This window comes from Lactuca serriola, chromosome 3 (assembly GCF_051521515.1).
Source record: "Lactuca serriola cultivar US96UC23 chromosome 3, Lser_US96UC23_V15, whole genome shotgun sequence".
NCBI lineage: Eukaryota > Viridiplantae > Streptophyta > Magnoliopsida > Asterales > Asteraceae > Lactuca > Lactuca serriola.
In genome coordinates, this window is record NC_136410.1 from 47,249,412 (window position 1) to 47,276,292 (window position 26,881).

The 26,881-nt window shown below is 33.3% G+C and overlaps 1 protein-coding gene across 1 annotated transcript; it reads left to right on the forward strand.

The window, feature by feature from the left end:
* Positions 1 to 2,424: 2,424 nt before the first annotated feature.
* LOC145092162 (BTB/POZ domain-containing protein At1g50280-like) lies at positions 2,425 to 6,466 on the forward strand. The gene is made up of 3 exons (XM_079030073.1): positions 2,425 to 2,666; positions 2,740 to 3,846; positions 5,829 to 6,466. The coding sequence occupies exons 1-3, from the start codon at positions 2,604 to 2,606 to the stop codon at positions 6,339 to 6,341; spliced, it is 1,683 nt and encodes a 560-aa protein (XP_078886199.1). The 5' UTR covers positions 2,425 to 2,603; the 3' UTR covers positions 6,342 to 6,466.
* The last annotated feature ends 20,415 nt before the right edge of the window (positions 6,467 to 26,881 follow it).

The following is a 26,881-nucleotide window of genomic DNA, read 5'->3' on the forward strand; positions in this document are numbered from 1 at the left end:
GAATTAATTTAATGATAAAAAGAGACTGACTAAATTAACGGGGACTGATTAAGTAAATCAGTAATACATATAGTTTGGGCTAATGATCCATGTTGATGAGGATGTACTATTTTATGTGGGAGTCCATGAAGAGTTAGTCCAAAGGGCTTATCATATGGATTATTGGATTAAAGGCCCAAGGAACTGAATTAGGGTTTACAAGTGAAACCCTAGGAATTCCACACTATAAATGTAACCCCTAGCATCACCAAAAAGGGGACTAAAGAGTTCCAAGAAGAACCCTAGCTGTTTTTGTGTGCCTCCTAGCCTATCTCTCATTATCCTCCATTTGCTTTTGGTGTTTGTGACTTATTAGAGGTATCACACTTGAGGTACTAAGCTCTTGAAAGGACAAGGCTACAACAAATAGGTATTAATCTAATTACTTTTTATGTTTCAAATATCAAAGTTGTATGCTAGTTGTAGGTTTCATGCTTTAGATAATTTTATTACATATATAACTTGAGAAAACTTATATCCAAAACATTAGGGTTGTAACACCATAGGGATGTTATAGTGCTATAAACCCATCAGTATTATCCTGTTTATTTATTGTATTATTGGATTTCTTTTGATTTTATTTTATTAAGCATTATCATCAGAACATGATTTTGAGTATATAGGTTCTTATATTCTTTGACTTTGACTTTGACTTATGACTTTGATTTGGGTCTATAGTACCCTTACTAGATTGTTGAATCTTTAGAATCTTAGTTGATTTTAATTAAATTGATTTTGGAAGTTTGACTTGATTGTATCGATTGCCATAATTACTCGTTTTAAATAAGTCAACCTCATATATATTTTCAATAGATATTCTATTACCTAACTATACTTCGACATGTGCATGCTAAGATTGAAGAAGTTAGAGGACATTTATAGAAGATAACGATGAGATTTTAAAGGCCACGACTTGTACGGTGAACTTGAACTATGTTATGATATTGAATTTTCATAATCTTGCTCTTTTAAACTAAAAATTGTTATTTTGGTATTTGGGACCTTTATTCCATATTGTTTGAACTTGAAAAATCATTTTGCTTCGAATCAAATGATTTTATAAGTCTTTTAAAAACTACCATATTGAGAGATGTTTCATAAAATGACCAACAAGAAGACCAAAATAGTCCAAAATAACATGGCAAAATTAGATCACTAAATCGGAACCCTTGTTTGGTTCACCAAACTAGTATGTCGGCCCACAAGAGTGGTGAGGTTTTCATCCGAGTAGTTTGTTAGTGTGTCGCAAGGCCGTATCAGGTGGGGGTCACGGCTAGGGATGCGTATCAGAACCGGGTACTCACTTTTAGAACTGGAACCGCCTCGGGACTGCCGGTTTTGGAACTGGAACTGCCTAAGGCGGTTTCGATTCTAGTTCCTAAAGTTATGGAACCGCCTTAAGCGATTATGGTTCCGGTTCTCGTTTTTTCGGAACCGCTACCCGCTGGGTACCCGCTATAACCGGTTTATATATATATATATATATATATATATATATATATATATATATATATATATATGTGTGTGTGTGTGTGTGTGTGTGTGTGTGTTACTTAGACCAGTTTAGAATATATAGGTCCGATTTTGTCCGTCTTTGGTTCGAATTGATTTGATTTGGATCGAACTAAGTTGCGGTTTTATCGACAAAAGATAACAAAATTAATGTAACCAGGTTACCTGCTCACAGAACCAGAACCGCTGGTTCCGGGATTGGTTCCAAACATTTAAAAACTGCCTAGAGCGGTTCCGATTCCGGTTCTAACTTTCTAGGAACCGCCGGTTTCGGTTCTCGCCAAATGAGGCGGGTACCCGCTTATACTCATCCCTAGTCACAACCAGCCTATACCACCTCTCATTGGTCCGGAATCGAATATTGTCGAGCTGCCAATATTTTTTTTTTCATATTTAGTCGTTCGGATGGCCATTCTCGAGGCACCCGATATTAGTTGGTTTTAGTAGTTGGTATGTCGTAGGAGATACATGTAATTAACTAAAGCGTTTTTTTTTGAACCGCTAATTCAAGCATCCTATACATAAAACATCTTTTCATCAAACTTCTCATACCGGCCGGACCACTAAGTCACAAGCCACAAACCAAGAAGATATAAAACCAATCTATTCTATTAACTAACCTACCATGATCACCACCCGTGAGTGAAGATAAAAGACTCAACTTGATATCTTGAAAGTTATTATGGATTAAAAAAATCCATATTTCTACCCATTCATTCCTCGGGACAATGATTAAAAAAATTCCCAGTTGTGTAGTTATATTATATCTTAAATTCGAAACAAATTGAAATCACCCTAAATTGAGTTAAAAACTTCAATCCGTGACTCAAAAACATTTGGATATATATTAGTTTATTTATAGCAGCCTACACCATATTTGCCAAAGCAATCCTACATGTGCTACAAGGATATACTCTTGTTTTTGGCCAACGCATACTCTCGTGAGTCATTATTCCTATAATTGATGTGGTCCTAAATAAGAAAAAAAACACCCATGGATTGAGTAGAACTCGTTCACTTCCACATTCAATGCGAACTAGCTGCAAGCAGCCATGGCAGAACTCTGTGATTTGCAGGTCCATATCAATGGTCAACAAACATTCTATCTCCACGAGGTACCAATTACGATCACTTCTTCTTCTTCTTTCTTTTTTAAATCTCTCGGTACCTGATTAGGGTTTCATGCAGAAAACGATATCAAGATTCTCGGGGAAGTTAAGGAAGATCATCAAGAAAGAAAAGAGAAAAACCCAGATCAGAAAAACTGGAATCGAGATCAATGATTTCCCTGGTGGGTCAGATGGGTTTGAACTGTTTTCAAGATTCTGCTACAACAATGGCGAAATCAATATCTCAGTATCCAACGTCTCTCTCCTCCATTGTTGTGCTGTTTTCTTAGCCATGAACGACACTCTCTTGCCCAAAACCACCGAAGTTTTCAACCGGATGTTCGACTGGTCTATGACTGACGTCATCGTCTGTCTCAAGAATTGCGCACCCTTCATCACCTACGCCGATTCTTCCGGTATCATCGAAAAACTCATCTCCACTCTCATCATCAAAATTACCCAAAACTCAGATTCCACCATTTTGTTCCCATCTTCATCTTCTTCATCTTCACCAGACAGTACCGTAAAGTCCAGTACTTTGTTACGACTCTCATCTTGTTCATCTAGCAAAGGTCTATGGTGGTTTGATGATATGGCAATTTTACCCCCAGCTATAATAGAAAGATTTGTAAAAGCCTTAGGTGCTTACGGCATTGAAAACAACAGTCTTGTCGTCACAAGATTCCTCCTCCATTACCTAAAAACCTCATCTCAATCAAAAATTCAATCTTTTTCAAAGTGTGACTATGGTGGTCTTGCAGACACAGCAGTTCATGGGGTGATTCTAATGGGGAAAACTGCATTTTCTTGTAGAGGTTTATTTTGGGTATTGAGAATTGTTTCGGGTTTTGGTTTGAGCAGAGAATGTAGAGGTGGGTTAGAGAGATTGATCGGCGGGGTTCTTGATCAAGCAAAAGTGGATGATTTGCTGGTGAGTAACAATGGATCAAGTGGTGTGTATGATGTGAATCTTGTTTTAAGATTGATAAGAGAGAGTAATAAAGTTGAGGGGGGGTGTTTGGACAGAATGAAAAAAGTTGGGGGGTTAATTGATAAATATTTGGGGGAGATTGCACCTGATCAGAACTTGAAAATATCAAAATTTTTAGGGGTTGCAGAGAGTCTACCAGATTGTGCAAGAGATTGCTTTGATGGTGTCTACAAAGCCATTGATATATATCTTGAGGTAATTCTTTTAATTACCCACGTAAACTACTCATAATTAACTTACTTGAATAAAATATCTGCAAAAATCTTCTACTTATAAAACAGAAACTGTTTTTTACTATTGTATTGCTTTTAGTTGAATAAAATATCTGCAAAAATCTTCTACTTATATCTGTGTTCTGTGATACATGGAATTTTGGGATTGTTGTTGGTGTGATGGTTGTCATAAACTTATAATTGTCACAATAATGATTTCCTAATTAAAATATGTATTCTTTTAGAAGATAATAGAGTAATTTAATTAAGTAATATAAACCTAATTATAGCTTGAACATTATATTATAAATCATTGAAATGCAATGTCATTATTTATAATTTACATTGTAATTGATAATTATTTACATATTAATATTAATATCCTTTAATATATTCTTGATTTTGTATTAGTTAACTGATTGAATCTTGCTATGTATCTGAAAGTCAATAGATGCCTTTGAATGGATGAATATATATAGGGGCTATGAACATGGAGACAAAACATAAACTACAAGAGATATGACAAAATACGTCTATTTCCTTTTTTTGAGTATAAAGCCATAAAACATATTAAATCATATTTACATGTTTGTCCTATTTTATCAAAATATAATTATTTGTAATTAAATCACTATGCTTTTAAGATTCTGTTTTAAAAATGATATATATATATATATATATATATATATATATATATATATATATATATATATATATATATATATATTATTGTAAATAACTGTTAACATTAATTGGGAATTGGGAATTTGGGATACACTAAATTTTTATATTTTGTATTTTATCAACCGTCATTGTATGTTTGACGAATACTTAAATTATTATAAATACTTAATTGAAAAAACAAATTTGTAATTCTATAACAAAAAAATTAAGAATATTATAATAGTAACCTATGCTCAAGGGAAATATTGATTATCGACCCTACCGTATTCAATTTTATATTTCCAAGTCATTTGAGGACGTTTTATCTCATCTATCAATATTATTCTCTAGGGATGCATTATTGCCATTTTGGCCCTTTCTTCATCAAATAATAATCTATCAGAATTATAAGATTTGGACGATTTACAGATAAAACGATATTTGTATCTGTATTTTGTCCATCTATTGCTATGTCATATTCAACACTAGAACCATAAAATAGCATATTTGTCTAAACCTGATAAAAGATAAAACTCATATATATATATATATATATATATATATATATATATATATATATATATATATATATATATATATATATATATATATATAGCTTCTAGTGCTCAGCCGGTTTCATGGACGGCTCAAGTCGATACCCCTTTGTTTAAGCCTGTAAAGTACTATCAACTAGTAGTAATGTGCGTACTATTGTATATATTAATTTATTTTTGCTATTTATATGCTTTAACCACGGGGTAGTAGTTATATTGTAAGATTAATTATTTATTTATATATATAAAAAAAACATAGAACGTGAAAAAAGGAATAAAATAATGATGCGAGAAAGGTGTAGGACGATGCAGGCATGCACTTTGTCTGTGTCAACTAGTAAATGGACCAGAATCCAGTGGACGGCCACATGATTGCTGTGTGTGTACCCTACTGCACCCTATCTCAGCTCAACTCTAAGTACTATTTACCTTTTTTACTTTGGTATCTTTATGATTTTCCACGTGGCCCCACATATCCTTCCAAGGATGACACGGGTGAATATTCTTGTAATATATGATTTTTAACTTTTATTATAACCAAGACAAATTCATTGATTATAACTGTACAATTTGTTTCATACATCCAAAATGATATTGAATGCGTAAAAATCTATTTCATATATAAGTTTATATATTTAAACAAAGATTGATTATTGGTTAACCGTGTGTCTTTATTCTTCAGAATCATGATTTGTGAGGTATTAATTAATTACCGATTGTATATAACAAAAAGAGTTTGAATTCACAGTCGCATCCATGTCTATCGTTGGAAGAAAGATCAAGGCTATGTAGATGCTTGAACTACGAGAAGCTAAGCTTGGAAGCATGCAAAGACCTAGCCAAAAATCCTAGGATCCCACCAAGAGTAGCAGTCCAAGCGCTTGTTTCACAGCATTCGAACATACCAATTGCATACACCAGCGACCATAATGACTATTCCTACGTAAACGACTATGATCATGACACCCCTTTGACCAAAAGCAGCAGGGAACTCATGGTGCTCTATAACAACAATGGTGCCAAGGACCATCTTCATTATGACTCTGCAGAACATACCTCGAAAAGCAGCTCAAGGTACGACCACAAAGACGTTGATCCTGATGGTGTGGTGAAATTGAACCTTCAAAAGATGCAATGGAGAGTGGTGGAATTGGAGAAGGTTTGCAGGGAGATGAAAGGTCAGATGTCAAAAATGGTTAAGGGTGATCGGCTCATGGTCTCTAGTTCGTCTCATGGTAGACCGTTGCCAAGATTGTGTTGAACCTTTGGAGGTTTTACGGTTTATTTTTTGAATCCCCTTTTATTTGTTCTTTTGAAGTGTATAAGCTATATGTTATGAGCGTGATTTTATGTATATTAATTGCTTGAAATATGGGTTTGATCAAATGGTTTTCCATTAGGCTTTACGGTACGCATGTCACAATTAAGCTTTATGGTATGCATGCCACGGGCTCCTCTCGTGGCTGGTGGACACAGTTGCGCACACCATCCCCGGTGCCATGGCCGTGACGTTTTGTGGTGTGTGATACGGGACACAAACAGCCATTCACTTTTCTTCTTCTCTCTTCCTCTCTTCTCTTCTCTCTTGCATCCCTCTTCCTCTATCTTCTTCTTCGTTAGGACACTGACGATCACTGTTGTTTGCTGACCTGGAAGTTCTCCACGCTACTTGACGTGGGGAGTATATCCTTCGGCCTTATGGGCGTGGTGACGATAAGGATAGTAGATCACGAAGTAAACACTAGCGAGGCAGATTGTTGACGTGCCCAAGCTCATGCGATTTCAAACCCAAAAATGGCACATCACCTCTTTAATGTTTTTACTGTTAATTTTTTTTTTATAAAAATAACCTTAGAAATACCCTTACATTTTATAACTTTTCACACAAACATTTCAGTCTTCTTTTGTTTTCATAAACATTATACAAACAACTGAAAGATGAAATTTCTTCATCTTCTTCTTTATCATACAATGAGATGCTTTTACCACATTTGATAAAGTCGTAGGCACCATTCTTGATCAAGAAGCACAAAGTTTGGATGTTAGAAATACTGGATCTATAATAAACAAAGATCATTTAACTACACACGAACTTCTAGTATATGATTACTTTGTCGATGATTGTTTGTGCGAAAGCATGTCATTCAAATGACGATTCCATTTGACTAGACAAATATACATACATATAGCTAATGATTTGGAAAAGAATTACAATTTCTTTAAATTGAGATGGGATGCGGACGCCACAAATGAATATTTGAATATGTCTGAGAGAACAACACAAAAATATACATATTTGTTTTGTTAATATATTATAGAGCTTTACAACAACATATATTTGCGGAAATCTATAAGAAATAATGTTGAACAATTCTTTGAGGCACATAAAGCAGCATACAGTTTCCTAATAATGCTTGGAACATTGATTGTGCACACTGGACATAAGAAATTGTTCCAATAAATTATGAGGTAAATTCACTCAAGGTGATCATGGAATCCCGAATATAATGCTAGAAGCAATGGTGTCACAAGATTTGTGGTTTTCACACACGTTCTTTGTTGTTGTATGACCAAACAATGGCATAGACGTTCTTAATGATTTGTCGATATTCAATGATATTTTAACAAGAAAAACACCTAACTTTTTGTTTGTAGTGAATAGAAATCAATACATGCATGAGTATTAACTTGTTAATGGGATATATCATGAGTACGTATGCTGCATTTTTCAAAGCATGCCTATATCTATGAGATAAAAAAAACAAAAATGGTTTGAAGTAGTGTAAGAATCGGCAAGGAAGGATGTGGAATGAGATTTTGGAATCCCTATGAAAAAATGAAACATAGTGAACACTAGGCATAAGCATGGGGTCAAGAAAAATTAATAAAGAGAATGCATTCTTATATCATATTACATAATATAGTACTAAAAGGAAATGTCAGACTATTTGTATATATAATCTAAACGATGAACTTCTTATAAGTAAACAATTTGTATATGGTATCCCACAATACTTCTTGAGAGTTGTAGAAATATGTAGTAAAGATACGCACAACAATGTTCGCGAAGATTTAATGGACCATGTTGTTGGGTTTTATTAGCATCAATACACTATCTTAAGGCAACATAAATAAATAAAAGATATATCTAAGTGTGCATGCATCCTAGATCTAGGTTTTACTAGTTATAGCAATGAACGTTAAAAACAACAAGAAAGAACATACTAACCTCTTGATTTCTTGCTTGAGATCATATGAATGCCAGTGATTGCAGTGGACGAAGGATCTAAAGTAGGATCACTTTAATGAAGTTAGACCCACAAAATCCAAAAGAAAAAAGGAAGAACCCTAGACTAGGATTTAGTCAAAATTCTCTAACCCTATGAGAGATGTTTGAATTTTTGTATGGATGAGAGAGAGAGAAAGAAAAAGAGAGAGAGAGAGAGAGAGAGAGAAAGAGAGAGAGAGAGAGAGAGAGAGAGAGAGAGAGAGAGAATGGATGAAAATATAAGGAAGGGCAACTCTAATGTTTGGCCCCTATCAGTCTATTTTAAGGTTGAAGATAAAATCTTAGAATGATTCAAATTCTTAGGATAATCCTTATCTAATTTAAACCTACTTTATCCCTATCAATGGAGCAGGAAAAACCATCCATCTAAATGCTCTAGGAGCTTCTATAATATTCCAATTAATGTCTAAGAATTAGTTAATATTCAACCTCTTTAATTAAGTAAAAAAAATTTAATTAATTACCAAAATAATTTCTAATCAATTATTAACTCCTTAATAAATTAATAATTTATTTTCTCCATTTCCTTAATATTATTTAGGTTATGAAGCCAACCTAATAAGACCCTTCTTTTATTAGAAATATTACCAAAATAGTTTGGGTAAATAACCTAAAAGATCTTAAGTTTCACAAAAATATCGGTTTTACCCTTGGATGTGTTTTAAGTCTAGTAAAACCAGATGCTTTGTGTAATTTGTTCATTTATATCCTTTCAGCCGGTTTCCAGGTAACCTGTCGTTTACCTAAATGTCAGTAAAGCCCTTAAGTTTTCAAAAATGTTCTGATTTACCCTTAAGTTATCAAAAATGTTCGTATTTACCCTTACTTTGATTGTTATTTTGATTATTATTATTATTATTATTATTATTATTATTATTATTATTATTATTATTATTATTATTATTATTATTATATATGTATAAAAATATTTTATACATACGCTTTTAAATGTATAAAAATATTTTTATTAATGTAAATATATTTTTAAAAATGTATATACTTGTATTTATTATTTATATACATATGAAATCATATGTATTCCTTTAAAAATGTATTTATATATTAAAATTTTATTTATTTCTATTTAGTAGGTATAAATATATTTATTTCATATAAAAATATATTGTATTCATATAAATATAAAAATACATATTTATAAGGTTTATATTGTATAAAAGATATGATTATATGTATTCATACATATAACTAAGTATAAATATGTATTTATTTTATATTTATATGCATACGATAGTTTTTATACAAAATAAATACATGTTTATATCTATTAAATAAAAATAAAAATATTTTTAAATGTATAAATACGTTTTTAAATGTATAAATATGTTTTTAAATGTATAATTGGGTTTTTATTTGTATTTAATAGATATATTTATTTGTATTTAATTGTATTAAATAGATATAAATATGTATTTATTTTGTATAAAAACTATCATATACATATAAATATGAAATCAATACATATTTATATTTATCACGCAAACACCAATTTTATTTTGGTTGGTGATTACCCAAATAAAACAAATGTCTCGTTTATATGCATTTTACCATAGAAATATGTGTAAATACATATCATACACACAAACACATACACACACACACACACACATATATATATATATATATATATATATATATATATATATATAAAATACATATTTATACTTAGTAATATATACAAATACATATAATTATATCTTTTATACAATATAAACCTTATAAATAAATATTTTTATTTATATGTATACAATATATTTTTATACGAATATATATATATATATATATATATATATATATATATATATATATATATATATATATATATACTATACAAATAAATATATATATTTTAATATATAAATAGGTTTTTAAAAGCATACATTGGCTTTCAAATGTACATAAATACCAAATAGAAGTAAATATATTTTTAAATCTATAAAAATATTGTTATACATTTAAAAACGCATTAAACATGTATAATAATAATAATAAGAATAATAGTAATAATAATAATAATAATAATAATAATAATAATAATAATAATAATAATCAAAATAACAATCAAACTAAGAGTAAATCCGAACATTTTTTATAACGTAAGGGTAAATCCGAACATTTTTGAAAACTCAAGGGCTTTACTGATATTAAGTAATCGGTAGGTTACCTGGAAACCGACTAAAAGGATATAAATGAAGAAATTGAACAAAACATCCGACTTTACTGGACCTAAAACACGTCCAATGGTAAAAGCGACATTTTTGTGAAAATTTAAGGGTTTTATGTCATTTCCCCTAATAGTTAATGACTTTGGACATTATTTCCAACAGTCTCCCACTATGACAAGTCGTTAACTTTTTACGGTCTTAATATTTCACTAACAATCAACATAGAGTTGTCATCTAATGCAACTGTCAGACTCTTATCATAATCAAAATTCAGTCATTCGACAAGTGATTAACTATTCCTTTGTTATGGATATATCTATAAGTATGAGGCATTAATAATGATCGATGTCAATGTTCAACATTATGTTTCCTGATTAACAATTTCTGACAATACATCTAACTTCTAAATCGAACACATGAATTTAGTCATGGCATGGCCAATCACTTTGGATGTCAGAACCAAATCATCGAAGGGCCCATAGATACAAGTCTGGCCTTGACAGGGAGCAACCTAGGCGACCGTCTAGGGCTTACGACTAAAGGGGGGCAAATTTTTTAGAATATGTAGCATGTGTGTGTGTGTATGTATGTGTGTGTGTGTATATATATATATATATATATATATATATATATATATGTTTTTTTAGGGGGACAAAAAATAGTCCAATGTCCGATTAGCCCAAATTTTTTAACAAAATGAGATGTTGAGCCTGATTGTTGAATGTGTTGAATGTTAAGTCTGGAAATTTCCTAGTTCTAAGGAAGGAAGCGAGAATGTAGGAATTATAGCTAATTAGGGCGTCATACGACTCGATAATCGAATCGACACCTTGATAACCAAATCGTCTCTCTTTTTCTCTCACAATCTTCTTTAGTACCTTCACCTAATCGCTAATGGCTACAGCTCAGCTTCAGTGCTTATATCTCAATTCCAAATCCCATTCTCGCATAATCAGATAATTTGATAATCTTATTACATTCTTGATTTTAATTTTAATTATTTTTGGGTTGTTGTGGATATGAAAATTGTTTCATTAAAAAATAGATTTCAACAATTAAAGAATTTTGAAAGTACTTTTGAGTTTTTAAACAATTCAAGTAAATTAAGACACTGAATGAAAGTGAACTTAAAGAAAGTTTTATAAAGTTTGCTACTACTTTTTGTAAAGATAATGTTTCCGATGTGGATTCAAATGAACTTTTTTGCAAAATTAAAAGTTTGAAAATGTCTTTGCCTAATAATATAGTTTTTGTTGTTGAAAATTTGGACTTTATTAAATTTGTTGATTGTTACCCAAATACTTTTATTGTATATAGTATTTTGTTAACAATTCATATCATTGTTGCATCTGCAAATGGAAGTTTTCAAAGTTGAAGTTATTGAACAAAAATATGTAAGATCATCGATGTCGCAAGAAAGGTTAAATGGTTTGGAAATAATATGTATAGAGAAATACATGTTAAATAAAATTGATCTTGATAGTATTATTAATGATTTTGCATCTAAAAATGTTTGGAGAAGTATTTTTCTTTAAATTAGTTGTTTTTGTAATGTTGTGGCCATATTTGTGTTTTTTCAATATGAATAGTGAATTTTGTGAGTTTATAATGGTGTGTCTATTTTGAATTAATTTTTATTATATTGATGATTTTGGGGGGACCATTTTTTATTTTAGCCTCGGGCCTACTCTATCTTTAGACCGACACTGCATAGATATCGCCTCCTAGTTACGGGAATTAACAAATATACTTTAACAACATAGTTTTTGTCTACTCGTCTAATCATATATGGGCATACCTTTTATGACTACCAATTACGGATAGCGTTGGAGCACACCAATGCACAACAGATTTTTCAAACAAAATCCTGTATGTATCTCAGTTTGACGAATAAAAGATATTCTCATCTTAGAATTACTCGTGACTAGATGCATGAAGTAATTTCTAAGTGCGGGTTGTTCCAATTCTTAAAATATCGATTTTCAAGTACTCATGAGTCTTAGAGAAATATTTATTGCAATGTCCAAAACAATTTGTACAATCAACCAATACTAATGACATGTGACATCCCCGTTTTAATAGCCAGAAAAGACCGATTTGTTTATGCTTATTTAAAAATCAGAGTATCCTTTTTGAAAACTAGTATTGCGGTATTTTTTTCCTAGAAAAAACATGATAATAATATTATCAAAGCATTTCCGAAGAAATGTATTTTATTTATATTAAAACATTGGGATGTCATCGTCAATACATAAACATAAGCATAACCAGACCTTACATTCATTTACACTAATGATTTACATCTCCATTAATCTCTCAGTGTAATGTGTCTTTGTATCGATACATGTGATACAAATAAACTAGGTGGGTCATGTTGGGAAACTTGGTGAGTACATAGGGTTTTCAACCTACAATAATATAATTATTATATTTAATCATCAAACAATTAAACCAACTTCCCATCCTCATTATCTTCTTTATTCTTAAGGATCTACCCTAAGAATCATCTATCATTCCTTCATTTATTCCTGATTTTCCAAAGGAATGTGCACGAAGTACATTGTCGTAAGGGTTTACTTAACAGGTACTAAGTCCATAGCTGTCGATGTTATCTGATAGGCACTAAGTCCATAGCTTCCAATGTCCATCTATATCACACTAAATCCATAGCTGCTAATGTTCATTTGTGAGCAACTAAGTTCATAGCTATCAGGGTCTTTAGAGTACATCTGGTGAACACATAGTTCAAAAACACCTACAGATTGCGAGCCTGCTAGCATTCCACAGGACTGTCTAGAATAGTCAGTGGTCATCATCTATACTCTACTAGATGACTGGATCATCGTTTTGGTCAAGGTTTCTCAGCTTTCACCGCTCATCATCTATATCATCTTTCATCTCCCATCTTTACCTAATATATTTATACGAATCAAAATACATATACAGTTTAAATTAAGTAAAACGTGTATATTTTGTTCATCCAACATAGATATCAAGAACAGAGATAATATGCATACATAGCACGTAATTTATATTAAATAATTCATATCTATGTGTAAGATGAAAATAATTATGCACTCACTTGTTAAAGTGATGACTCGAAATTCGGACAGTACTTCGCTCTAACAATCGTCTTTTCTTTCGACGAAACCTGACATTATTATTGCTAAATTTTAGTCTAATATTTATTGTGACTAATTAACTCAAGGTCTAAGAGCGATATTGCTTTATAATTGTTAAACAATACTTTTCAATCACTATATACAAACAGGGGCCAGACATGAAACACCGGAGGGCAGGACCATTTTGGCATTTAAGTTGTTCTAAAATCCAACAACCATATGCAACCCTTCAAACCAAACTCCCCATACCATGAGCAGTTAAAAGGTATTATAATAACATTTTGTATAATTTATAATACTTAGCACATGTATTGTTTATAGGTTCATAATAACGATAATGAACTTAAACATAAGTTATACTTAAAGTAGGGTAAGCATGACTCACTTACAAGGGGGTTTTAACTAGGAGTCGGGCTCTACGGGGCAGAACTTCGTCGTTGAATCTTTCTAAAAAGATTCTTTTAGCGCTTCGACGCTCACCTTACATACTAAAACTTCAGAAAGAGAAGTCGAATCGCGAGGGACCAAAATTATTGGGGGATAAGAAGAGAATGACTATTGAATCAAGAAAATGGTGCAAGAAATATAAGAGGCTAGAATCTCTTATTTATAGTAATTGAACTTTCAGAAACCACCCTCTATAGTTACTTAAATGACCTTATAGTTATATAAACGACTAAACACCCCTTTATAATACTATTTTAAATAGATTTAATGATATATGTACTAAACTAATGTCAAAAGTACTCAACACTAGTCTTATAACGACCGTATCGTCGATACTTTTCTAATGATATATACATATGTATATATATATATATATAATTTATATTTTATTTTAATATGTAAATATGCTATTATAAATTATAACTCGCTCATATGAACTCCGTTTTTGACGTTCGGTATATCCACGCGTAGCTATCGACGAGATCTACAACTTTCATTTAGACTCCATCGGCTAATTTTGATTTTATTTTTCGTCCATATTTTTTAAAATTAAATGATTTTGCTAAAATAATAAGTCTCTCGTACGTACTCCTTCTTTGCATTCTTTTTCTCAAAATTCTTCTTTTAAAGAGTACTATGATTTTATTTTTGGTGGTTTTAGCTAAAAATCAATCATGCTCTTCGTAGCTTATTACATCATATATTCATTATGCGCGGCTGATAAAAATCATATCTAATTTATACGGAGTCGGATTTCTGTAAAATTTATATTTTCGGGATCGGGAGGACATGTAATTTCTAAATATTATATATATATATATATATATATATATATATATATATATATATATATATATATGTTTTGGCACACTTATTTTTACGATTTACGGACGATTCGACTGATTTTTCTTATTTTATTATATTATAATAATCATGAAACAGATAATATTCATATAATTCTTCTTTTATCACGTCAAATATGTTACAATTGTTGACCCTAACTATTACTTTGGTTAAGATTATTTATCCTAGATAATCTTCTATCAAAAAAAATATTTTTAACGTTTATTATCTTTAAATTGACTAGTCCGAATCTGCGAACGTTATATAACAGTCTTAAATCACTCACTTATTTCCTAGATTGTGGCCGACTCTGGAGATTCTAATATAATTAAAGATTCTAGAAGTTGGTTCAAAACATGCAAAAACGAAACATGTTATTTAAATTAACACAACTTTAATAGCAATGAAAAATTGTTTATTAAGTCATATGAAATAAACATCAAAACGATTACAATTCATATTAATAATAGACATAGATGTTGTCTATTAATAGTTTATTATAGTACTCATGGTGTGAAGCTTAATTATGTATAGACTTATAAGATGTTGTCTATTAATATATTTTGTTATAGAACTCCTGTTGTGAAGCTTAATTATGAGATGTTTGGAAATGTTGTAAACATGTTAAAAGTTGTAATATTTAGTTTTGCGGTAATTGAAAATTCTGGTAAAATATTTAAATGTTGAAAAGTAAATAAGAGGTTACTCTGATAAGATTATGAAAGTTATTATATACAAAAATCTCATTATATTTAATTTTGATTATTTTATTTGTAATTATGATAGAATCAATGTTTTAAAAACCGGTTTGAATCGACCGGTCAAACCGGTTGGACCGGGAACCGAGGGAGGGAGCGGTTCAACTATCACCGGTTTTATGTCGATTCTGAACCGGATTGAACCGACTGGTTTTTACAAAAACCCGGTTGAACCGGTCAAAATAAATCAGTTAAAATGAATAAAAACACATAGAAAAGAACCATTTGCATTATAAATTTTGGTGATTTTTTTTAAATCTATTTAATTTTATCTAAATAAAAACATATGGTAAATGTTTTAAAGTTTTTTGATTTGTTTGTATTCATCTAAAACTATATTTTGTTTTGGCATTATAGTTACTTTTATTTTTACGTATATGGATTGATGTAAAACATTAAAACTTATGGTTATGCGTTATTTTAATGTATTTGGATTGATCTACAACTTATTTTTATGTATATTTTTAATGTTTAAACTTGTAAACGTCAAATTCATGATTTATATATGTATGTATGTGTAGGAAAATAGAAAAAATGATGAAAATTATACAAACCGGTTGATCTAACGGTCGAACCGGTTGAACCGGGAACCAGTCACCATACCGGTTTAATTAAAAAACCGGTTTTTAAAATATTGGATAGAATATCTTCTTAAATTAAAGACAGCAACAACCATTTTTAAAACAAACACCTGGGGGCGGGCGGTGGCTAATTAACGTGCTTCTTGTCTCGGGTTATCATTCTCCTTAATGAAGCCCTTGGTTCAAATCTTTCAAGTAGCATTATCTTTAACGGGAGTCTCATATTCGTTCAATAAATTTATATATATATATATATATATATATATATATATATATATATATATATATATATATATATATATATATATATATACATCAGCTTACGTCTCGGATGATGTCATAATGGGGTTCTTGAGATGTTTCTTCATCATTTTCACACTTTTCCTTTTTGTTCCTTTGTCATATCCTTTTGCAGTTACGTGGATTTGAATTGATGGGCAATCATCATGTTTTGCAGTACAAGTTCTTGATCGTACGTGGGACTGCATGTGAAACCATATCTTTGCTCATGCAAGGTTGCTTTACTTTTGGGATTTTATGTTTGTCACACTCCTTTCAATTCTCGAAATTCGTTCATTTTAGCAAAAAAATATGACAAAAGCAATGAGTATTAGATATCATGTATGTATTCAGAACTGGTGTAAGAATAAGAGCAAGACTACATGGTAACTTGGAATTATGAGTATTAGATATGATATGTATTCAGATCTGGTGTAAGAATAAGAGTAAGAGTACATGGTAACTTGGAATTATTTTTGCTCTCTAGTGTACTAGATATCATGTATGTATTCAGAAGATGTAAGAGTACGCGTATGTGGTAACTTGGAATAAATTTTGTTCGCTAGTTTACCTTTCTTTCTTATACATTAACTAGCAATGTATTGGGCCCAGGGTTAGGTTGTGCTGAAACGACTATGTGTGTGAAAGATTATGATTTTCCATAATGAGATTTCGATTAATCACATGAATATATACAAAGTATATTAGGCTCCATTGGTCTAACTATAAAATACACAAATATATATGGGCTATGCTAAATATAATAAATACATATACACCAGCACGCCCCTTTAGTTTAAGCGGCGGGTCGAGAGCACACCCAAACTGGATCTGAAATCCGTAAAAAGAGACGTTGGAATCCCTTTGGTAAAAATGTATGCATACGAAGAGAAGAAGAGACATGAAGAACACGAAGTTGACTGGTAGCAACTTTGTCACGCACAAAGTGAATATCCATCTCTATATACTTGTTGTGCTAATGTTGAACAACATTGGACGAGACGTATACAACACTAACGTTGTCACAATAGACAATGGTTGTTTTGGCAAGAGGTGAGTGTTTCTCTCAAAGAAGGTTGTGTTGCCAATAGGTTTTGGCTACAACATTGGTGACACATCGGTATTTCCCCTCTGTACTAGAGCGAGAGATAGTCTGTAGTGCAGTAGCGGAGGCGGTGTATAGTTAGAGGGGTCCATGCACCCTACTTGAAAATGGAACCCAATAATCATTTGGCATCCGCCAGACAAACTTTACATATGTTATTTTTTTAATAAGAATTTTTCATTTGGCACCCACTAGACAAACTTTAAGTTTTAAATTTTTGTTATATTAAGACAAAACTTCATAAATGGTCCTTGTGGTATCCTGAAATCTGAAGTTTAGTCCCTAAGTTTAAAAAACCTCACAATGGTCATCGAGGTTTCAAAACTTTTGATGTTTGGTCCTTATGCCTCCCTCTGTCAGTTTTCTACCGTTAAGTGAAGGACATTTTCGTCATTTCACTATCCCAATGACCATTTATGAGGCTTTTTAATATTTAAAATAAATGAAATATAATATGTAAGGGGTCCCACCTCTCTCTCTCTCTCTCTCTTTCACTCGCATTATCAGTGGAGAGATGCAAAATCCTTTTCATTTTCTAATCTGATCTAGTTTTTTGCTTTTGTTTCTAATCTGATCTAGTCCTGGCTAAGCGCGGTGCTTGTCTTGTGATGCCTACTCGGAATTTAAAGTTCGCCGAGGAGAATAAGGCTTGTATCTTGTCGGAGTTTCCAAATACGGAGATTATTGTTATGAAATCATTGAGTCACGAACAACATAAATCGAAGCAAGTGATTGTTATATGTTTCATACATTAGGGGTATAAACCCACTTGATTGGGCGCCTGGGTTGTCATTGTTTCATTCATAGAGGTGAGCGGTTTGTTGATTTTGTATCACAAATTTGGGTTGCTGTCAGTCGAAGACGATATGGTGGCCCTAGGAGGAGTTGCCCACACTTGATTAGTACACAACAATGTCGACTATTGTCATGGTTGCCTGAGCGATGTCATCAACTGTCTAGACTCCAAGAACCAACACCTACATTAGTGGGTTTCTAGGAAGTACTCTTCAAAATTCACGCATCTCATCATCAGTTTTTATTCGTAAACTAGCGTAAAGACCTTTTTACCCTTCCCTATGCTTGGCCCAACGCCCAAGCCCAATCTAATAATCCAAAGGCCCAACTTCAATATAAACACCCAAGGCCCAAATATGGCCCAATTTTCCAAATTGTGCCCAAATCCTTCATGAGTCTTAATCCAAAGTCCACAAATATTCCTTAGCCCAAAACACTTAAATTCTAATGGCCCAACAAGGCCCTAAGCATCTATGTCCAACTACGTGGGGCGTACTCAGCACGTACGCAAATACGTGCCATCTTCCTTTATGACAGGGTCTTCCTTGACACCCATTTGCATGTCATCTGTGGCTTTTATGACACGCAATGTGTGTCATTAAAGGGTGTTTTTGTAGTAGTGATTACGGTATCCACTAACTCCTCGTACGCCCCATGTACTCCTCGTACGCCCAGTGTACAAGGTCTCACATCCACGATCAGACCCTCCTATTACGCTACGTGTACACCAGTGTATGCCTCGTGTACCGACCCTCACACCAGTATGCCCTGCATACTCCTTAGGTACACCCCACGTACTAGGGTTTCCCTTAAACCCTAATATACTTCGAAGGCCATAACTTTCTCATTATAAATCCGATTTCGACGATCCTTATATCCACGGAAAGGTAACAAGAAGCTCTATGCTTTAATCTGATGAGATTTGAAATCGAGTTTAAAGATCAATTCACGTAAGAATTAAGAAAGAAGAAATACGATGAATACGAGAGTAAATATAATAGTTGATCAGCTCATATTATGCTTTTGATTTTACAGAGTACAAAGGAATTCTCTGTAAAGAATATGTGAAAGTTAAGTACTCACTCAGTATAGTCTCCTATTTATAGGAGTACAAAAGCATAACAAAATACTAAGGACTAGACATTCAGACTATTCATTAAAATGCCTTAGTAAATATAACATTACATCCGAAGATTCTACTTACGAAGATTAGAGATCCTTCGTAACCATACAACTAACACTTCGACTTATTACAACATTTATACCCTAACAATCTCCCCCTTTGGAATAAAGGTCGAAGTCTTCATGAAGTTAGTAGTTGAACAGCATACATCAGCACTCTTCGGATTTCCATGTACCAAGAGATAACTTTCTTTATCTCCTTCTTGTCTCCTTCTGAATTCTTCTTGCAATGATTCATACGAACAATTAAGTTCGTATATTGCGAATTTGTATATCTTTCCACTTCAGAGGTTTGAAACAAGAATCTCTTGGCTCTTCCAGCTTTATCTTTTCCTGCGAAGACTATCCCCAATGGCTTTAAACATATTTCTCCATCTTCGTACTTTTTCAACTCAACCTGCTTCTTCGTAGGAGTCATTGGTGCTGTAATGTCGATGCCTTTAACAGTAGCAAGTTCGACATCAGTTTGAGCTAAGCATTCGAAATAATTCTCCAAGAAAATTTTTATGTGCCTACACCCAAGACTGAAAACATCTGGTTCTGTTTCTTGGAGAAAAGAGAAGGACTTGTCTTTAAGAATCAGAGCAACATTGATGAGATCGTAAGTGTTCATCAATGGAAAGTCCGCCACAGTGAACTCTTGTATCTTTCCACTTGCTCTTGTCACAACATATTTCAAATTCTACAACTTTCCTTCGAAAATAACATCCCTTTTTATGGATATCACCTTCTTAATCTTCTCCAAGTACCAAACTTCTTCTTGAGCCTTTGCTAACACAGCATGAAATCTTATCTTCATCTTCTTTCCCTCTTCGACATCCATAGACTTTGTCTCTGCTTTAAACTGTGGCATGACGAACATCATCTCGTTGATCGGAAAGTCAAGTTGACCATAATCAGTATTTGTCACCACAAAACTCTTCTTCGGAATCTTTTCAAACGAATACATATGATCGAACATCACCCTTGATTCAATAGTTTCGTAGTTGAACAATTTCGAAGGATCTCCCTTATCAACATTCGAACCTTCAAGAGCTCTTTGTCGCATAATACTTTCCACATGCCTCATTCTTTCAACTTCAGCTGCCACCTCAGCTTTCTTCTCTTTGTTAGTCTTCTCAACCATGACTCCTTTTCCTTTGTCTTTAACATTCGAAGGAGCTGCATTCTTTGACGAAGATACATTCGAAGGAACTACATTCTCAATTACAATACCTTTTGTAATAGGTCTTGAAATTGGAACAGTTGTAGTCACAGTCGAAATGGCTGGAGCAGCTGAAACTATTGTTGGTTTAACCACAACTTTCGAAGGATAAACTTTTCCTACCACCGTCGAATCTTCAGATATCTTCTCATGTTCCCCAGCCTTTGCTTGACCAACCTTTTCTCCCCCTTGCACCCCTGTGACAGCAGGTGGGGCATCTGATACGTTCGGCAAAAGGCTTGAAATTCGAAGTAATGGAGTAAGGTGTTTTTGAAGAATGGCTTCGAAATGAATGAATTTCTGAGAAAGAAATTCTTGAGAGATAATTGGAGAAGATGATTTCGAAGATATTTCTTTGAGTTCTTTCAGCAGCTTCACCAACTCTCCAAAATGTTGTTCTTCTGTGGCTGAAAGAGAGATCATCTGAGGATTTACTTGTTCGAACATCTTAACACATTGAACAACCGCATCACAAATGATATCGATCTTCTGATGTGCTGATTCATACCCTTGTTGAATATGCTGAACTTCTTTTGTCATTTCTTCACGAAGTTCACGAATCTGCATATTAACGTCTTCTCGAACCTTCTTCACTTCCTATACGAAGAGCACATGTCTCTCCTTCGTAACAGTCTTCAAATCCTTTACTTCTTTCAAAAAATCAGATCTCATAGAATTGATTCTATTTTCAGTAGAACTATCAGTCTGATCAGTCTTCTCAAGAATGCGGCTTTCAGAATCACGTATTAGCCCTGAAGTCTTCGAAATCACCCAGCTTTCCATTTCCTTCATAAGAGAATCAATTTCCAAGATATTAATTCCAGCACTTCCTACATCCGCTTGAGATTGCAAGATAGAATTCAATTTTGAATTCAATATCTTGAACTGCTTCATCGTCATCAGCATATGGTCAGGAAAATCTTCTTCAGCTTTATCAAAGGAAAGAGCTTCGAATGTTCCTCCAAACCCTTCGTTGTCAGTTTCCTCATCAATAGCCATGGTTTCAGTAACAGGTGATGATGGATTTGGTGGATCAGTTGATTGTGTAGAGAATATGGTGGTGAAGGGTTGATCCATAATAGATTGGAATGTAGGAGAATCAGTTATTGAAGTAACCTGTGGTAGAGACGTTGATTCAATGAGCTTTATATCAGCAGGCTTCGAGATTTCAGTAGACTGAAGGATTTCTTCTTCTTTTGGAATTTCATCTTTGGGAGTCTCAGGCACTTGATCCACTTCTTCGGTACGTTGGGTTTTCTTCAAAAATTTCGCCATATCTTCAGCCCTTCGCTTCTTAGAAGATGGAGACACCGGAGCTGGAATTTCTCGAACAGTAACCCCTTGATGAGTAACCTGAGTTTTCTTTACCAACTGAGATTTTCTTTTGATCTTTATTCTTCGAAAAACCCCCGTCTTCGAAGGAATCGTTTCTTTAGATGGAGAGGCTTCGATAACCGGTGTATCATCCACTGAGGTTAAAACCGGAGACACCTCTTCGACATTTCGAGATGTAACGATTAGCTCCTGATTATTTTGTTCTGCTTTTACCCCTTTTCCGAAGACCCACCCTCTGTCTTCTTTGATTTCTTTGACTTTTTCTTTATTTCTTGTTGTAACATCCCAGTAACAACGGTTGTGTCAATAGATTGTAAATATGACACCAACACATTATTCGTGGGATCCACCTTCTTGAGCATAGCATCCGGAATGCGAGAAACTGTGGTAAAAATAGATGGATCATCATGTACTTCCTTCGGACTCCCATACATATGAAAAACAGCTTTCTCTTCGTAATCCGGAACTTCGATTTTCTCCTTCTGATAGACATATTGAACTATCAGACTCCAATATCTTGCACAAGAAATTCTCTGCTTAGCACTGGTCTTCGAAATACTTGTGATGAACTCTGTCCATAACTGCTCAGAATAATCAACCTGCAAATCGTAGTATAGCCCAGCTACCATTGCATAGACCTCCATCCTTCCTTTATCCAACCCCACAGTTCTTCCAGTAAGACATCTAAGAAAGATGCCAAACAAAAAATTCCAAATTGTTGGTAACCCCGACTTCTTGAAGTCACTAATACGAGTCAATGGAGGTTGGTGACCCATCTCATTGAAGATATACACCACTTGTGAAGAAGTAAGTTCATCAAACGGACCAGAATTCGGAATTCCCAAAATCTTGCAAAACAACCACTTTGAGACCCTAATTCTTGTATCTGTGACCATTGTGAATTCAACACACCCAATCTCTTTGTTGTATGATGCCGTAGAACCTGCCTTTGATAACCAGGACATTGGAGCAGCAAATGAGTCAAACATTGCTTTAGACAAAACAGAATTCTGTAAAGCAACCACAAGCATGTGTAGTTCTTCCGGATATTTTGACAAATCCGATTCGACTTGGTAGTTGGAACCCTGGATCTTCAGAATTGGAACACTGATAATTTCATCTGTAGTTGGTGAGGAAGTAGTCGCCATTGAAGATGATTGTGAGTAAAGAACTTATGAAGAAGATGAATTGCACAGAGAGTTTTTGTGTTTCAGAAAGTTTGATCGCGTAAAGTGTTATGGAGTTCTGATTTGCCCTTTTATATGTAACCCTAGAATTTTGAATTTGAAGCGGGATGCATTAAATGCTTGCTGACATGGCACCTTGAAAAACGGAATGTACTCATCAAAAAGTAACAATCGTAACTGTCAACACGCCTTACACGCTTATCATACACCATGCGTCATCAAGAGATAGGACTGTTTGGTATTCCCCAAAAGAATTGTAACCGTCGGATACCTTCGGAATAGAGGTTAGGCTCTTTCACTTTGAGGTTTAAAAAGCGAAGTCATTTGCCAGAATTTCGAAATCATCAGTTTAAGTTGGTGTTACTCAAACCTCAAGGATTTCGTGTGTGCTGTGTTCCAAAAGAAATTAGATGAGAAACAAAGAAAAAAATTTTGGAAAACTTGTGATGTCAACAATTTCTTTTGACACAAAAAGAATTTTATCCCAGGCAAAGATATCTTCGAAAATTATCAAGAGAGATAATTAACAGCTTGTTTGGTTTCCCGTGAATTACAATCGATAACTTGTAGAGAAGTTTCGAAGGGTTTCTTTTATATGTCAAATGGGTGGCTTCGAAAATTTCGTTATATATCAACCTTAAAATAAGGTGAGAAATTGTAAACAAAATTAGTTGTATAACCAATGTAGTTAGTGACAACTTGGTTGCGAATGATATTCAAAGTAACTTAGAATTTTGAAAATATACTCACACGGAAATCATATTCATAAAAACATTTATGCTGGATCTTGTTGGGAACAAACATCGTAGTTTTCGAATGTTTGATTAAGATCACTCAAAAGAAATGAATAGGATTTGGAGTATAAAAGGTACTGAAGCAAAAGCTTCGTAAGATCTGGAACATGGTTCCCCGTCAATTCCTTAAGGTTTATAATATTTTGGGTTTCACTTCTATCACGGACTCATGATATTAGATCATAAACACAGAGTTGTGATTTGTCTAGGTTTTGATTGGTTTGATCAAAGACCTCAAGGACAAATTGCTTCGAATATTTGGAACGTAAGAATTGTTTGGTTTAAAAAGATTGGATAAGAATCGAAGGGTACCTCTGTTATAATGGACAAAATAGAAAACTCTTAACTCATTTGAGAAGACTAAGGTAGCTCTTGTTGATTTATGCAAATACAAGCCTTGTTGGGAAGAAATTTTCATGAGATAATTTCATCAAGGCTTTCATTTCCCATACATAGAATCATACGAGGCTGGAGACAACATGCAGCAGCATGCTTCTAGGGACATCCTAACTAATCTAAAGTGTATCGAGATCATACATTTCGTTCGAAACCAGTTGCATGAATCCTTTGTATTTGAAACTTGACAAAACTCACAACACACATGTTAAAACCGAAAAAATAAAAAATATTTTTGGTATTTTTGAAATTTTTCAGAAAAATTAAAGACAAACTGAAACAAAATCTTTTTGGATTTTTGATTTTTCAATAAAAGAAAATATTTTTGATTTTTCAGGTTTTTCATAAAAAAAATTAAACAAACTAAAAATCTAACCTTAGTTGAAATGTGTACAAATACGAAGCATTCGAACCGTTGACTTGAACAGTAATCTCTGATTTTGTTATTTCAATAAGAAGTAAATCTTCCGAATGCGAAGCGTTCGAAGCGTTGACCATGAACAATAACCTCTGATTATTAAAAAACTTCCGAATGCGAAGCGTTCGAAGCGTTGACCATGAACAGTAACCTCTGAACACTGAATCATTCTTTCCGTCCATACACCAAATGATTCAGACCCATCACTCTTCGCTTTTATCAGTTTGAAGAGAATTTCCATCAATCATTCCCAATCCATCTAAGATCCGAAGAAACGATTTTTCATCCAAAGCCTTTGTAAAAATATTTGTCAATTGGTCCGTTGTTTTTACAAAATGAACTTCAATATTTCCTTCTTCAACATGATCTTTGATGAAATGATATCGAAGAGCAATGTGCTTGGTCTTCGAATGCTGCACAGGATTATGACAAATTCTTATTGCACTTTGTGAATCACAATATAAAGGAATCTTTTTCATATTAATTGCATAATCTCTTAATTGACTTTGAATCCAAATTATTTGTGATGTACACGCAGCTGCAACAACATATTTAGCTTCAGCGGTTGATATTGAAACACATGTTTGCTTCTTCGATTGCCAGCTGACCAGCTTTCCATCTAGCAATTGACACCCACCAGTTGTGATTTTACGATCAAGACTGCATCCTCCAAGATCCGCATCCGAATAAGCTTGTACAAAGAACCCTGTTTTCGAAGGATACCACAATCCTAACGAAGTAGTACCTTTCAAATATCGGAAAATATTCTTTACTGCTGTGAGATGTGGTTCACATGGATTTGATTGATACCTTGCACAATTACAAACAGAATACATAATATCAGGTCTACTTGCAGTTAAATACAATAAAGACCCAATCATGCTTCGATATAAAGTAATATCAACAGTAGATTTATCTAACGAAGGAGTTAGCTTTATGCCCGTTGCCATTGGTATTCGTAACCTTGTGCTATTTGTCATTCCAAACTTTTCCAACAAATTCTTCGTATATTTCTCTTGATTAATGAATATGCCTTCCCTGTTTTGTCTAATATTCAAACCCAAAAAGTTATTAATTTTGCCCATCATACTCATTTCAAATTTGCTTTTCATCAAATCTTCGAAATCTTTAGATAAAGCAGGGTCAGTTGAGCCAAAAATTATATCATCAACATAAATTTGAACAAGCATCAGATGATTTCCAATTTTCTTTCGAAATAAAGTGGGATCAACTGAACCTTGTTTAAATTTAGATTGTTTCAAAAATGATGTTAGAGTTGCATACCATGCTCTTGGTGCTTGTTTTAACCCATATACAGCTTTATCTAAAATATAAACATGATCAGGATGCTCTGAGTTTATAAAACCTGGAGGTTGTTCAACATATACCGTTTCTTCGAGTTCTCCATTTAAGAATGCACATTTGACATCCATTTGATAGACATCAAAATCTTTATGAGCTGCAAAAGCCAGGTAAATACAAACAGCCTCGAGTCTTGCGACAGGGGCAAATGTTTCTTCGTAATCAATTCCTTCTTGTTGAGAATATCCTTTAACAACAAGTCTGGCCTTATTTCGAATAATGTTTCCATCTTTGTCAGTTTTGTTTTTATAAATCCATTTAAGTCCAACAACTGACACATCATCAGGTTTTGGAATTAATCTCCAAACCTTGTTTCTTTCGAATTCATACAATTCAGCTTGCATAGCAACAACCCAGTCAGAGTGTTCCATTGCAATCTTAATTGTCTTTGGTTCAATTTTGGAAATAAAAACATGAAACATGCAGAACTCTTGATGATTGTTCAGTACCTCATTTCGTGCATGAAGTTGTGCTCTTGTCATGATTCCTGCTTATGGATCACCAAGAATTTGATCTTTTGG

Excerpts from the sequence above, each read along its gene's own strand:
- LOC145092162 (XM_079030073.1), top strand. The coding sequence starts at position 2,604 with ATGGCAGAACTCTGTGATTTGCAGGTCCATATCAATGGTCAACAAACA. Across the intron at positions 2,667-2,739 it reads AAACATTCTATCTCCACGAG|AAAACGATATCAAGATTCTC; the intron begins GTACCAATTACG and ends GGTTTCATGCAG. Across the intron at positions 3,847-5,828 it reads CCATTGATATATATCTTGAG|TCGCATCCATGTCTATCGTT; the intron begins GTAATTCTTTTA and ends TTGAATTCACAG.